We start from the raw sequence: 16,500 nt of genomic DNA on the forward strand, positions 1-16,500 counted from the left end.
AGTAAAGTAATTAAGCTCTTGCATGGCCACATTTGGCCACTTTATCCCCTCTGTCCCTAAGGTCCTCAGCTCATTTCAATCAGTTTAATTAAGGAGACAGAATTCATATATGTTTATTCTCTAGAATTTAGAAAATCCAATTAATACTGTATATCTGGGACTAAGAGGCATGCCAAGCTGGATATCAGAGAGCCAAAGCTCTGATCGATCGGATTCTCTAGGTAGATCTTTAGTCCTTCTGTTTCCAGCCTTTCAAGGTTTCTTTTTGTTAACAATATAGAAGTTAGAGTTAACTAGTGTCTGGTGACAGCACAGCATGTTAGATGCATGAATCTACTCTGTGTTCTAATTTTAATCACTATAATACCAAATGTTTTATGTCCACTGGGAACTTCTCTTTTAGCTCGACATTCTTTATCTTTTGCAGCAAATGGGCTGATGTAAAAAATCTGTTCAAATCAAGCGGTAGCTGAATGCTTGAAATATTTGAACATTGTTGCAAATTTATCGACATGTGTGATCATAATGCAGCATTGGCGATCATGCTGTCTCACCCTTCTGGGGACTTGTTAAGTTTTGCTGCCTGAAAAAAGGGATGTCTCCCAGCGGACACTGCTCCTAACTCCTCTACACAGCAGTTGTCCTTTTCTCTTGTGAGCCAGTTTGTGCTCTCTTGTTTCTCAGCTTCTCTCTTTCACTCTGCTCTGTCATTTGCTCTTTCCCTCTCTGATCTGTCTCTTTTTTCTTTCTGGCATTCAAACATTTCTCTGTGTAACAATGTGCTATTCCTTCCCTGAACTTTCCTAATCCAGTTCAACCTTTGCTAACACTTTTCCCTGAACTTTTTTTCCATTAACCCCTCCTTGTATTTGTGTGTCTGTGTGCTTGTGCATGCTGCTCTTGGGTGCGTGGGTGCGCGGGTGCGTGGTTGTGTTTATGTGTGTGCGCCAGACTCTGAGCTCGGTGCAGCAGTTGGTGGACATTGAGCCGTCGCCCGTCAGTGCCATGAGAATGACCCTGGCACAGGTAGTCTTAACTGTTGTTTGCATTCCCATCTTCATTCCTAACACAAACCATGGATCACCTACTCCATTCATGATCTAATACTTTTTATCAATCTGTCCTGGTGACAGTGACTTAAACATAACCATGTACATGTAGAAAACTTTTAATTGTTCATGAACTATGCATTTCCACTTTATAAGCTGGGCTTGCGATCGATGTTTTCATGATATTGGTCTCATAAGAATCATTTTATATATGCACATTGCATTGGCACATTGTTTATGTCTAAATTGCTCAAGTGTGAAGTACTAAGGTGGCCAGTGCTTTCTTTCCTGATTGAAAAAAAAAAACAGAAATATTAAATATTAAACAGACAAAACAGAAATTGGAGCACCCATTACAGCACTAACAAGTTTTAAAAGGGCGTTTACACAGGTGCATGGAAACAATAATAAGAAAGACTTAGACTGTGTTTAAATGAGACAACTTTGCATTCGCAACACATAGTTGTTTTATTGTGAAAGAATGTAGTCTTAATAATAACCGTTTACACATTGGAGTTTACAATCTAGCATCGTTGTTATTACCCTGACTTTGTGTGACTTTAGCAGGATGCTGTTCATCCTAGTAACTAAAGATTGTGGACATAATGTTTTGATAGTTATCAGAATCCACATCTACTTTTGTCACACTAACGTGACAATGACTGTTGCATGCAGTAACATAGCCACCCAGGTGTGGCTACGGTGACATTTGACATCATGGCCTTTGCTGACAAATCTGTTTTAAACTCAGACCTTGCATTAGGAGCTTCAGTAACATTGCTTTCATGCAACAGCAGATCAATGAGTAAAAAGCACCAATCATGCTGCAGATGTACTTAATAGAAACTCACAATACAGCCAGCTGTTAGTTTGAGAAATAAGATGAAATAAAGTGCAGTATTACTAAACTATAAGAGCTCTTATACACTGCATGTTCATCATAATGTATTATCAAGAAGCAAGAGGGCCAGATTACTTTAATACCATTGTGGCCATTGTGTGAAGAGTGGCTTTACAGCACTGTAATGCTGTCATATTGTCATTTGTGTGTGGGCACTGCAGTCCCTGAACCAGGTAATTTGAATCGAATGCTGTAACCCGGTTGCATCACCTGATGTTCTACTGTATAACTACAGCATCTGTCATACTAATAAGAAATGTTATTTTTTGTTTATGTCACCCTACAAAATAGAGTATGTTGACTGCACATGGACTGAATGACAAATTATAATTAACTTGATAATAATTAACAAAAAATTGGATTTCAGATGTATGTATCCTTTCTAAATTCAAAGAAAATGTCTTATCACAGCAATGTATTTGCCACAGTCAGAAGGCACTGCTGCTGTTCTACTGCTGGTTGTGCAGACAACCTGGAGTCTCAGGCTCCCACAGCTTTTAAAAATCCATTAAAACACAGCATACATAGAAATACTGCTGCCTTGATACAGGTGCTGTTCAATGTAATGTATTATATGAGTGCCGACAGCAGTATGTCTCTGCAAGCTGTGGAAAGAGATCCTTTATTAGAAAACAGTTGGAGCCTCTGACTTGTGTGAAATGGTGCAAATCTGCATTAGAAAAGACAGTAGCAGATTCTTACTGCGGTAACATCACATAGTTTAGAGCTTTTTAGGGGCAGTTTTACCAGTAACAGTAACATGATGGTAAAGACGTACAACAAAGGTTCAGTGTGAGGACTTTTCTAACCATCATTTACTGTATTTCATGTACACACAGACAACTATGCGTTGACACAGTTTCTTCTCACTCCGTTCATCCCTGTGGCTTCAGAATAACAGAGTTGCACCATACACCACTCTAAATTATTGTTATTATGAGAGCGCAGGTTGTTACTGTAATACAGTATGATCACACCATTCTGAGTTCACTGTCCTGCACTTCACATTTCCCTCAGCTGGCAGGCTGACTAGCTCTGATCTGGTATCACATTTACAATGGTTCATCAGTGTGACCCAGATCTAATAAATTAATAACTGTCATTGGTACAGTACATTAAGACATTTGAAGTGGAATCTGAGTAACATACTGTAGGTCATAACAGCTAACTGTCCTCACTTTGTCAAAATAATTGAAAATAAAAAATAAATTATTACATAATGTGTAATTTAAATGTCCTGTACTAATTCACATTTAACTAGGCTATATTATAGCATTTTTAGAGGCCTATCTGTGCAGTTTAAGAGATAAATGTAAAAAATATAAAGATAAATCTCTTATACAGAATAAGGAATTTAAACAGAATTTCAAAAAGTCACTTTTGGGTCACATTGAAATTATTTCTTTAATTCAAAGTATATTACTGCTTTTTCCTTAATGCAGTAGAAACTGAATGAGTAATCAGAAGAAAACTGCCCATCCAAAAAAAAGGCACCAACTTGATTTAACTAAGCAAATAGGTAATAGGTAATAGGTAATTACTACATGGCTGATTATTTTTCAGCTGGCATTAAGTTATTGAGCCCTAACTGATGCAGTAAGTAGCTTCATATTTCTAAAACAACCATGTTTGAAGACACATCCTGTTGTTGTGGAAAAGATGTGTTGGTCTGTTTCAGAAAATGAAATTATTGTTATGCATCAAGCAAAGAAAACATCTAAGGAGACCGATGAAACTACTAAAACTGGGGATGGGCAGTGTATGTACTGTGTCATTAACATAATATTAATATTAATATTAAGAAAGAAATATTAAGTAACTAACTTAAGAAACTATCTTGGCACAAAGTTGTGTTCTTCACAGTTTAGAACCATGTTTTTTGGCTATCTGAATGAACTCTTTGTGTTGTTTCCTGGCTACAGTGTAATTAAGCTGCAAACCTCCTGTGTAATACTCTCAGTTTTACACCTATACTTAGCGTTATTAAAACCTTCTTGTTACTGAAGCAGCACCTAATCAATAGATATGATATGCATGGAAACCTGCAATTAGAGTACTATGAACTTTAGTTCAGCTAACACACTTGTATTATAAGATTATGGGAATCCCATCCTTTCAGGTCTGTGAACATACTTCAGTGACAGTGAATGAACATCTTGAGCCTCAGTTTGTTTTTTGTTGGAAGTGGTATTTTTTCAGTCTACAGCCAGATTAGATTTCACATGTCACACTTAACAAAACAAGTATAGTTACAGGTGCCACAAATTTTACCAACACTAAATTACTAAATTGTTTTTCTTCTTTTTCTGCATTTTCTTTTTAATATTGTACATTAATTGATTCTGTCTCATAGTAAGAAGCTGACTGAAAAAATATGTTTTCAAGCCCTTTAATAATGTTGAAAATAAAATTAATGCTACGGTAGTCCTGTTGTTGGCAAGTGGGTGACAAAGTCTGTAAATATTTGACACAGTTCTAAAAAAAATTCCACATGGTTAAAACAATTGATGTCAAATGTTTTATTGGAATGCCATGCAAATTCTTCAGCAGGCTACCATATGTGCTTAAAAAGAAAACACATTTAAAAAAGACCTTGTTGCCATCCATCTCTCACTTGATAGTGCAGACGTTCTCACACACTCGTGCTCTTGCACATGTGGTTTTAATAGCAGCTATTTTGTTCCAAGAGGTTAACAATAGAGCTACGCAACACACGCTGTATTAATGATGTGAGAAGGAAACAATCTTTCTCTCACACTTTCTTTATTTTAATTAACAGCTTCAAATCTGCAAATCACACACCTTGGGCTGTTGTCGCTGACACCGTGCTTATGTGTGCTCTTGTGTGTATGTGTGTGTGTGTGTGTGTGTGTGTGTGTATTGCCTGTTGTGATGGTATACATGTGGGGTTGGGTACGTGTATGTATGGTATGTGTGTGTTAGAGTCGTCAGCTGGAGTCGGAGACGGGAACAACGGAGGAGCACAGTCTGAACAAGGAGGCCAGGAAATGGGCAACCAGAGTGGCCAGAGAACATAAGAATATCATTCACTGCAAGAGAGTAAGATGGACAAACTCACATTTTGTGCCCAGGCCCCTTTTAGAAATACATTATGTGGACATGAGGCTCTTTTTAAAATACACACTGTTACTAATAAATTTATGTGTTTGTGTGTGCTGTTTTCAGTCTCTGGAGGAGTGTGAGAGCCATGGCCTGCCCCCCACAGAGCAAGGCAGACTCGATCTGGAGCTGAAGATAGAAGACACCAAAGAAAACATACGCAAAGCTGAGGTCTGTGACTCAGATTGCCGACATTTATTTTTGGTTCCAAAGCTGTTTAACAGAGGATAAATTATAAGGGATTTTCCCTTGGCACTAAATATTTTCTGCATGAAGTCTGCATCTTCCCTTATTATTCAAAGGGATTTTGTCTGGATGCTCTGTTTCCCTCTCACATGCAATGTCAGATGTAGTGGAAACTTGAAATTGTGTGTGAATATTGTCTGTCAGTGTGGGAGCTCTGTGAGAGACTGGCTACCTGTTTACCTGGGAGATCAATGCAGCATTAGGTGAACATAAAAACCCTTTGTCACAGTGACAGTTAGCAATTAACTCAGCTTAGTCATATTTTCTTTAGGCTAAGTGACTAATTATTGTGGTACATATCCTGAGCTCATCAGCATGGCTGATGCAGCAGGTTGCAATTAACAAACATGGTCTAAGATTGATCAGTCCTCCATTCGAACCGCGAGAGATGTCACATCATTCAGTTTGTTTGACATTTCTTATCCACAGATGACACATAACCACAAAAAAAAAAACACAGTCTGTGGCTCTGCTGCACTATGTTCATTTGTAGTGGTTTAACCGCACATTTGCTGAGATGCGTCCGTCTCAGTAGCTCACTACTGCATAAAAACCCCAAATCGTTACTATGAATCAGATCCCACGCTCTTTACTGCAGGCTCTTTCTTTCCTTTTTGTTTCACTGCATTTTATGTTTACGCTTCATCTCTTTCCTTTCTTTGCCTCCCAGCCTATCCATTTGCACAGATATCCATCATTTACGTATTGATTCTCACAGATTCAACCTGTCACACGCTGAATAGGATCACTGCATCATCTCTCATCTTCCTCAACTCAATTTCTGTCTCTTAAAAGTCTCTCCGTCTGCATTCTCTGGGCTTCTTGAATTTCATTCTCTTCCTCCACTATGTTTAGCACTACACCACCTTTCTGATCCCACTTTCACATATCTGGCACCCTCTGCTGACAAGTTTGGTCCAACCTGATAGCGCTCCTGATGCTAAATCCTATTTGACTATACGTCCTCTTTATTAGTCCTCCATGATATTTTTGTAAATTAGTGGTTATGCTGTTCTGTGTAATTTTACAATCTACCTTTGCACTGCCACATAACTTGTGTTTTCAGTTTCTACAAAATAACGGGGGAGTCTTTTCATTGCAAATGGCAAACATTTGAGCACACCACTTTTCTCCTGCCCCACCCTCCTCTCCTTCATCCTATCTGCTTCAGTCTCTTTCGCTCACTTTGTCTGCTGTTCTTCTAGACCGCAGCATTACCTTGAATAAGATGATGAATATTTTATGAGCTCGTTTGGTACAAATGGCTTCAACACAGAGCTCTTATCACAGTGTTATAAAGGGAGTGAAAGCAGTACAAGAGACATTATCCTAGTTTGATTACATCATTATCTGGAAAGCGATAGCATCATTCTTTCCTTTTACATGAAGTCTCATGTTCATCCCATCAAGCATTTTACACGAGCTATTTCAACACCTTGTTAGCAGGAAAATCAAGCTAGGCCTATATTTAGGGTGGAGGAGTAGCGCCGAACACAGCCTCCACAATATTAATTTAAGCATTCAAATATACTTCAGAAGCCACTTTACTCAGTGGAGAAATGCATTATTGTTGCATTAGTTTTACTCATTGGTCTTTCAGTAGCAGCATGTTTGAAACTCAAGCTTGAAGGCAGAAGGTGGCTAGTAGCCAGTGAGAAAGATTGATGTCATAGCTGGCCTCGCTCTTTCTCCTCATTTACTGATTTCTACATAAATTATCTAGTTAATTTGTGATAACATCTTAAACACTTTTTTGGACAAATGAGTTTCGAAATCAATGTTTACAGTCAATTAGCTGTCTGTGCTTAAAATGTGTGCGTTATTTAGTGCATCTCTGCAAGAGAGAGGTGAGAAATAGATGTTTTGTTTTTTATTTTTGAAATAGCTATGTTTACCTTTACGCTTCCAATTTTTATATGCATGCCGCCTTAAGAGTAATGTCTTGCTTCGTGTCTCATAATTTTCAATCTGGATATTTTGTGGAAAACACAGCACAGAAATCCTAAAGAGCCTTTTGTGATGTGCAACTTTCAAGAGCTTGCATAAGTAATTATTAGCCATATAAAGGGTTTTACCCATGTGTGTGGTTATTGTTTCAGTACTGATACTGTTACAGATAAATGAATGGAAATCAACAGCAGCAGTGGAAATAAAACAGTGTAGACGTCGTATAACTTTGAATCTACAGTACTCCACAGAGTACAGCGGTTCACCTCTTGTTTGAATGGAGTCTGAAAGAAACAGCAGAGTTGGGTATTCTCGGCTCTACAAATGCTGGTCTGAGTTTACTGGCCTTGGAGAGTAATTACAGCAAAGGAATTTCCCATCATGATTAAAAGACAAGTGAAAGTGATCAAACCAGATATGTAGCGTATTATGTATTTTAATGTTTTATATAATGACAGTGGGCCCTAGGCAAGCCTTGCTACTCTCCTGCAGCTTTTGTTATTAATAAAACAACATGACTCAGAGATGAAGGGAAATCGAGAGAAAGCACATCATTAAGATGGATTAACAGCACATTAAGACTGAGTGAGAAGATAATATCTGAGACCGAAAAAAGCTATTTTATGCTCACTTTTTGAAATTATTATATGTTTTAACAACCACTAACTCAGAGGTTCATGGTATCTGCACTGCACTTCCTAATTATTACAATTGTTAGTAAGTATTTGCAGTATACAGTCGGAGGTGTCTCTTACTCTTTTCTCAACATACTTTCAAATACAGCTGAAATGTATTTGAAACTCACCATATTAAAATGAGACAATTATTATGATTATTGTTATTCTGTCTTTCTAAAAAGTTCTTTCGATGATGAGAGAGTGAGAACAGTTGAGGCAAGAGACTGTCTACATACTAATGAGCTTTTGAAGGCTGCTCTCAAACCAGCTCTCCGACACAGACTGTCCTCATTAAAACGTGGCACCAGAATCCTTCAGAAACAGAAGATGCATCAAGCTAGAGACACAAATGTTTTGTGTCCAAGAAAAGGAAATTGAATTAATAAGGATTTGAAAGTATCTACTTATGATTTAGGCACAGATTTAGCTGAACTGAGATGTTGTGGTAAATATAGGGAATATTCACATGTATGTATCTTCTATGTTATTTATATGCGTATTGGTAGCATTTGTCCCCATTAATCCCGCCATGCCTCAGTTTATTTAATATTGTAATACCTCAAATACAAAATGTATCTTCTCATATTTGTTTAGTTTGTTGTTTCAAATCTCATACACACCTCACATCCGTCCATTCAATATTCATTATTACAAATAGCCAGACAGCTGAGTTTTTTTTTTTATTGTCCTGTAGTGTCTCTCCGTTTCTGTCTACCTTTTCAGCCAGATTTATCGATTACATCTGCCCAGCTGGACTGTCTTTTTGTCTGAGGTTGTACCGTCTTTTCACCACTAGCTGCTTATTCCACTGACTTAAACTAATGATAGCACTTTTACTTATTTCTTTAAGCAGCTATGACAGTGTATTGGTTAATATTTGAACTTTTTTTGACATTAATCCAGTGTGTTTATGTTGTGGAGCAACCAAAGATGATGCGTTCCTCTAACATTTGATGGGGGTGGGTCTAAGAGAAAGGAAAATACTTAGACACCTAATGGGCTTAGGTTATTTATTGATCAAAACCAGGGAGTCTGTCTTGACACTGTGTCTGGCTGTCTCTATGGGAGGGAGGCATTAGCTATCAATCTGCTCTGTCAGCAGCAGCAAGAAGAGAAAGAAGCAGGGAATGAAAGGGGAAATCGACCAAATGGTGAGAGCAAGGAAAGATAAAGCATCACAGATGAAAGAGAAAGTTCAGGAGACTGGACAGATTGACTGTAAATCTCGGGGGTTTCCCTACTGGTGGTGGGTATAGGCTCATTAGAAAGTCTTTTCTCATTTGGAAAGAACAGCATATTTCCATTGTTCAAAACTCATTGAAAGAAAGTCTAGTTTTGAGAGAAAACATGACAGTTTCTGTGGTGCTGAATCTAGTTCATGCTGGTAGATTAACTTAAAAACTCTTCTATACAGGATCCCGTTTTTGTTTCTTCATAAGTTCAACAAATCCAGTGAATAAGAAAATTTACACTGATGTATCTGTATGATATGTTTGCTTGTAGCAAAATACTGTAAGTTGATGTGTTTGATTGGTTTTGGCATCATTACTACAATTATAACTGCAGCCCTTGCAGCCCTAGTAATCAGACTGCATAATACTTTCTGTTGCTCTTTGCCCACAGTGTAGACACATACAATAGTGGCTCTGTTAAATACAGCTTCAGTTCGGTGTCCAAGTGCCTGTTTTAAATAAAATCAAGTGGTAAAAATACCTACATTGTTTTTTATAGGACAGATACTTGAAAAGCTGTGGAGGCTGGTAATGTATTTGTTTTTTCTAACATTCCTTACTCCGTTTCTCTCCAAAGACAATAAAGTTGAAAGCTGAGGCTCGATTGGACCTTCTCCGGCAAGTGGGGGTTGCTGTGGATACCTGGCTGAAGAGCGCCATGAACCAGGTGTGTTTTGTTTGTGTGAAAATGGGCACATGTCCTTTGTGTATTTATGTGTGTGTGTTGGTCTTCTCAGGCTGACTTCTTTTCATCCAGGAAAGTGTCAAGCTGTATTTCAGTTTAGCTTGGGAGTTCATTCATACATATGGCTCTTGGGGCTAGTGTATATTTAAATCCTTTCATGGATGAATTCTATTTCGTGTACGGCAGTAAGTGTCTCTGTTTGCAATATGCGTATAAATCCCCACACTCTCTCTGTGCATGCTGTAGGTGATGGAGGAGCTGGAGAATGAACGCTGGGCCAGCTACACTTCCCACGATCCCTCACTGTCGGTGAGACACCTCCCCTCACTGTCCCTTTGCTATCACTTTCTTGCCAATACAACTGAACTTAACTCCTGTTTTCACAATCACAGATAGTTTATTAATGGAATATAAATACATTGTTGGAATTAATGTAATGGTGGCCTGTTTTACACACTTCACTTGACATCACTGAACTGTATGGTTGTATGTAAATCACATAACTTCTTTTGGCTCCTCTGTCCCCCCAGCTGTGTTTTTTTTACCAGCACTGCACAAACACTGCAGTCAGTTCAGCACATTCACAAAAGCTGTTTTGACTTAATGGCGCAGACTCAAAAACATAGACTTCTCACTCTTTATGATTATAGGATAAAGCCTCCCAGCTGGAATATTTCTTCCGACAAATCACTTTCGAAATGATGCGCAGTAAATTGCATAATAATTGACCTCGGCCCTGCTGCTTAATCATCTATCATACTAGTTACAGCCTGTTAAAATGCCCCACTTCACCAGATGTAGTCCTCGCACAGCTTTTTAGTTTCTGTTTGATGCTATACACCAAGTACACATCTGAAAGATGAATTCTCTTCTTTTTTATCACTTATCAGGTTTATGAGTGCATGCATGTCAGGAGGGATGAGGTAATTTTACATCCCCTCTCAGTACTGACTGTAGTTGTTTCCAATGCTAGGAATGCTGGATCCATGGTTATATATAGCAGATAGCAGCCCCCTCTAAACATCTGAAATAATACACTTACATGTTTTCTTGTACATGTTGGTGAATATTCATACCACTCATGGGTGTGCTAATGGTTATCTTAGCTGGAGCATAGTCTAAAAAACAGGAGCCTGGATTAAATAAACTAGAGGTTTAGGGAAGTGTGGATTGATGGTTTGGTACATTTCAATAGCGCTAGGCTCAGTGTTTCCTTCTGTTTTCATTCTTTATGCTATGCTAAGCGAACTGGCTGACTAAAGGATATATATATATATATGTTTTATTATTATAATATATTATTTTATTATTATAATATATTATATATAACTAGAAGTGTGATCCCACACATGATTTTCCGAGGTGATGTGTGTGTACTCCTGTCAGCAGGACTAAACATAGCCAGTCTGCTCCATTGGAAAGACTTGACATTCTGCTCACATGATATTGCAGCTCATAGCTAACACCAGAGAGCAACAGAGTGTTACTGAGTGTGAGAAAAAGAGAGAAAGTCGGGAGAGTGAGGGGGAGAGCAATCTAGGAAGAGATGAACTGAGGGAAGGAGAGATGAGAGCTGAAAGAAGGATTTGCAGCGGAAGAGGGAGTGGCAGAGAGAGACAGTGAAAGGAGGAGAGACTGTTAGTGGAGGAAAAGAGGAGGTGGTGTGATGAGGAGTATGGTGAGGGGGAGAGGTGAGGAGAGAGTAGCGTCATCGTGATAATGCTAAAGTAAATTTGGACACAAAGGTGAGAGAGACGGGGGGGATTGTGAAAAATTGCAGGGAACATGGAACAACATGCCACAGTATACACAGCCTTTAGATCTGATATTCAGTAAAAACAAGAGGAGTTTTGGAATTTAAGTCATTTGTCTGCATTTTTAAAAGTTGGCTTTCAATTTCACATTTTAAATTTGACATTCATTAAAATAATAGGCCAGGAGTATTCAGGCATTTGACAGCAGTTCAACAGTCTTTGATGTTATTTGGAGTGTACTAGAGCCTGAAGAGACTGACCACAGCAAAGAAGGAGAGATTATAATAACAAAAGAGGAAATGAAGAGCTACTGAGATGGAGAGGGAGAGAAAGGTAGTCGCAGGGATTGGCAACGGCGGTTTGTTGATTAGGAAGAGGTCAAGAGGTGACCGATGGTGTGAGGGAGAAAAAAAAAGGACTCATGGATTGTGAGTAATAAGCTGTGGAGGAGGCCACAGAACAATAACAAAAGTGGAGAACAGACACTTCCCTCTGTCCTTTCTTCATTCCACTCAGCTTTATTAATACGACGATGAAATACCGTCAGCCATGATCCCTCAAGTGCCAGAGGCATCCAGTGCCTTCATTACAATATCACTTTTACAGTTATTACCTCCAGGACCGATAAAATCAGTCATTCGCCTGGATCTCAGCTGTATCGGTACACACAGTGAGATGTAGTTTTTGGTCATATTTTATTGGGTAATTACTGAAGTACACGCTGGCCCTTTTACTTCTGGGATGGAATGGAATCGACCCTCAGGGTGTGCAGTGTACTTTTAAATCAATGCTGTAATGTGGATACAAGCATGCAGCCAACAGAAATAGGGCCTTGCTTCCAAATCTTAATATATGGAACTTGTTCTCTCCACCCAATTACAGTATGTACTCTGTAGCTATAGTTGAAATTGCTGCACCTTCACCATAGAAGTTCAGTCACTGCACGGGTAAACATCATTTGCTATGTCTAGAGCAATTAATGGCAGTTATAATAACATTTAACTCATGACATTCATGGTCCTCTGCACTACATTTTCTGTAGTGCCACAGATTGACTTGGTTTTGGGTAAAATGCACTTGTACAAAATTATGATTTGACCACATACTGTTTTTGCATTTCTTCTTAACCTCAGCTGTATTTTTTGTGTTCACTGCTAGGATGCTATACTTGCTTAACATGTTAACTTTGTCATTGTGAGCATGCAGGTTTTGTATTTCAGTAAGGCATCTACTGTAGGTAACCATTCCCAGTGGGCAGCACTGACAATACAGTGTTCATTTATATTAGAGAATGCCTCAGGATCAGCTGAAGGTTATTCTTTCCTTGAGAATAACATCTTCTGTCTAAGAGACCAACTTGGGAGAGCCTCTTACAGAAAAGCACGCAGAGGATTTATTGGGCACCAGTATAGAGTCTATTCTGTCAACAGAAATCTGATGACTGAACACAATGACTTAGGAGTGGATAAACAGACACACACACACACAAAAATGCACACTGTGTTGTTGCGGATCTTTTTGTCTGCTGAGTCACATGACGTTCATGTAAGCCAGTGAAATTCTCATAGAACAAAAGGGGGAGGGCCTGGATCATATGAGACATAAGATCCTCTACACCTGAGTCTAAAAGCTGTAGTACTCACACTAAATGCTTTTTGTATTTGCATAACTTCTTGTTATTTGTTCTGGAGCTATATAGGTGAGTGGAGCTTTGTCCTATTTGTCCTTGTAGTTATCAGAGGTTTTGACTTTATCTGGCTGTGTTTGTGTGTGTGTGTGTGGTTGTATCACAGGGCACAGTGGACTTGGAGCGTGAGGAAGGTGAGGAGTGTGAAGAGAACATGGAGGTTTTTGACGACAGCAGCTCCAGTCCTTCGGGAACTCTTCGAAACTATCCGCTAACCTGCAAAGTCCTGTACTCTTACAAGGTATGAACCAACACCAACACACACACACACACACACACACACACACACACACACACACACACACACACACACACACACACACACACACACACACACACACACACCTTATCCTGTTATCCTGTGCTGTTACATTGCTACACCCACACACATATCAAATGTCTCCAGCTAAGAACACAACACACAGCATTTTAAAGTGAATCATTCATAATCACGTATGATTACTCTGTATATTACTGTAGTTACTGTATAACTTTTATAACCCATAGAACAAGCTGCATGATTTTTACCAAAGTATAGTCAAGAGTACATAGTCTTTCTATCACTGTCTCCCATTCCTTTTATTATTCCTGGTCTTTAATGGTGTTGGGTTCTGTCTTTTGTGCAGGCCTCTCAGCCAGATGAGTTAACTATAGATGAACAGGAGATGTTGGAGGTCATTGAGGATGGAGACATGGAGGACTGGGTCAAGGTGCACAAATATTACCCTGCCAGTGTCTTTTTTTTTTTTTTGGCTTGACATTGTTGTATGATTTCATGGTGATAGTTCTCCTTTCCTGCAGTCGTGTGTTTAATTATTACTTTATGCATTTTTTTCATTTTTAAAATACGCTCCATTGTGTGGATGTGTTTTTCCAGGCTCGCAATAAAACCGGTCAAGTAGGTTATGTCCCAGAGAAATACCTGCAGTTCCCAACCTCCAACAGTCTGCTGAGCATGCTACAGTCTCTAGCAACACTTGACGCTCGATCACACACCTCATCCAATTCAACGGAGCCAGAGCTGCACTCTGGCTGCATTAATGGAGACGCAAACAGTAAGTGGTGTATTCAGTAGACTTAGTAAGAGTAAGGAATCCAGTAAAACAAACTTTTGATTTATCTAAGCAGAGGGTTTTCGGAAAGCGTAACCTTTTTCTAATTCCTACTTTTTTTTTTCTTTACATTCTCTTTCTCCTGCTCTTTTCATAAGGTTATGTGTCTGTTCTACCTGAATTTAAAGAGAAGACACGAGGAAATCCTGACACCTAATTATCATTACTTAAACTCTTTCTGTCTTCTCTGTATCTGCCTCTCTCCAGCAGTGTGTACCATTCTCCTTATGACAATGAGGGCCAGACAGAGACCTACATTTCTCCAAGAAAAACAATTCTTATTACTTTCTCTCTCTCTATGTCACCCTCTCTCGCTATACAGTGGTGTATGTTCGTGCACTTTATGATTACGAGGGCCAGGCGGATGAGGAGCTTTCCTTTTCCGAGGGAGCGGTGATCCGCCTGTTAAGTCGCAACACGCAGACAGATGATGGCTTCTGGGAGGGGGAGCTCAACGGACGGGTGGGCGTCTTCCCTTCTGTGCTGGTAGAAGATCTCACAGAAAATGGGGAGAACAGCGGAGGAGGGCCAGGTGACATTCAGGTACAAGAACACCAGCACACATGGAAAAATCTCAAAAACAAACACAAAAAAAAAAGCACACAATAAGATATAACTTGTGGAAAAAGCAGGAAACAGAAACAAACAGAGCCATACTCTCACTCATGTAACACACACATATTCAATACCTCTCACTCTAGAGCTGAGCTGGAAATCTGGGGCTTATCAGTCTTTCCTCAGGGCAGAAATACCAAGGATAGAGTGTAGTCTTCTGTGCCACTTTGTCCCTCCTTTAATACTCCCTTCCTGCCTGTAGTCCAGTTGATCTATCAGCAGGGCAGAGTTCACAATTAGTGGATCAGAACTACCATGTTTCTGCAGTGCCCTGATAAAAACCGTGGCTTGCAATCACAAGTCTTATCTGTGGCACTGAGTGCTGCCTTGTTAAAGTTTTGGCAACAGGAAGGATACAGCCTCTCCCTTCCTATGATGGTGTAGACATAACATAACATAACACAACAACTCTTAACGTCTTGCAGGTTCTACGGGCAAAGATTGGTAAAAAGTAAAAACTGAAGCCCCCTGGTTTCTGTCATAAAAAATATTTGAAGTGTATGTAGTGGTAGATCACATAGACTAGTGTTGCATTAATGTCAGGTACACTAGTACTGTCAGCTACTTAGCCCATTACTGCACGTGTTTTTTTGCATACATATGTATATGTATACATATTGTAAATGTAGGTTTTATGACATGGGAACCTTTTTATTCAGTTGGTCTGTTTTTTATAAAACATGACACACCAATCGAAGTGTCAAACGTAGCTGGGTGCCATTGTTCTGGCTACTGTAAATCCATATTGTTGGAATATTGGATGATGACCCACTCGGTTTTAGCATGATCGATTTTGATTATGATCACATCTCAAATTATAAATGCATCCTTTGGGATGTGATATATTAAGGTCACATTTGAGCGGTATGTTTTCAGTGGTGCTCTTCTGTGTTTCTGCCTCTCTTTGTAGATTTCTCCATCTCTGAAGTTGCCATCTTCTCTGCCACCTCTCCCACTGTACGATCAACCTCCCATCAGCCCGTTCACCAGCCCTGAGACCTCTACTCCACCCCCTCTCCCACGCTCACCCTCTACCGCACTTAACGGGGAGCACAAGCCTCCACTGCCTGCCTCAGCACACAAGGGAGCACTATCCACTCACAGTAAGAGACACACAATAAAACAAGGTTTTGTATCTAATTGAGAACAGGCATTGTGTATTTTTATTTATTCTCTCTCTGTAGATCAAACCTCTGGCAGGAGTCCAGTATCTGCAGGATTTCCTCAGAACCAGCCGCTGCGATTCACCCCTGAAGGAGGCCCAGGAAAACTACGGCCTGTTAGTATCAAAGTTTAAGTGGTTATGCACTGTATGTTTACTTTACATCATTCAAATTATTATTAATAAACATTAGCTGCAGCCTAAACTGGTACATGATTTTCCTAAAATTGAAGTGTTACATTAGATTTATTATGTATTATTTCCATTCAGATCACTGTGTTTATGTAAAAAATGTAGGAGGGAAAAGGGATTA

General features: G+C 39.3%; 1 protein-coding gene across 1 annotated transcript in view; it reads left to right on the plus strand.

The window, feature by feature from the left end:
* Positions 1-16,500, plus strand: part of LOC113166854 (F-BAR and double SH3 domains protein 2) — a 48,345-nt gene that overhangs the window by 28,423 nt on the left and 3,422 nt on the right. The window contains exons 11-20 of the mRNA XM_026367035.1: positions 4,894-5,010; positions 5,137-5,241; positions 9,750-9,839; positions 10,104-10,166; positions 13,405-13,539; positions 13,925-14,008; positions 14,176-14,353; positions 14,733-14,953; positions 15,936-16,128; positions 16,210-16,304. Coding sequence (XP_026222820.1) covers positions 4,894-5,010; positions 5,137-5,241; positions 9,750-9,839; positions 10,104-10,166; positions 13,405-13,539; positions 13,925-14,008; positions 14,176-14,353; positions 14,733-14,953; positions 15,936-16,128; positions 16,210-16,304 — 1,281 coding nt within the window. The remainder of the gene's footprint in view (positions 1-4,893; positions 5,011-5,136; positions 5,242-9,749; positions 9,840-10,103; positions 10,167-13,404; positions 13,540-13,924; positions 14,009-14,175; positions 14,354-14,732; positions 14,954-15,935; positions 16,129-16,209; positions 16,305-16,500) is intronic.

The sequence above is a fragment of the Anabas testudineus genome, chromosome 13, assembly GCF_900324465.2.
Source record: "Anabas testudineus chromosome 13, fAnaTes1.2, whole genome shotgun sequence".
Taxonomy (NCBI): domain Eukaryota; kingdom Metazoa; phylum Chordata; class Actinopteri; order Anabantiformes; family Anabantidae; genus Anabas; species Anabas testudineus.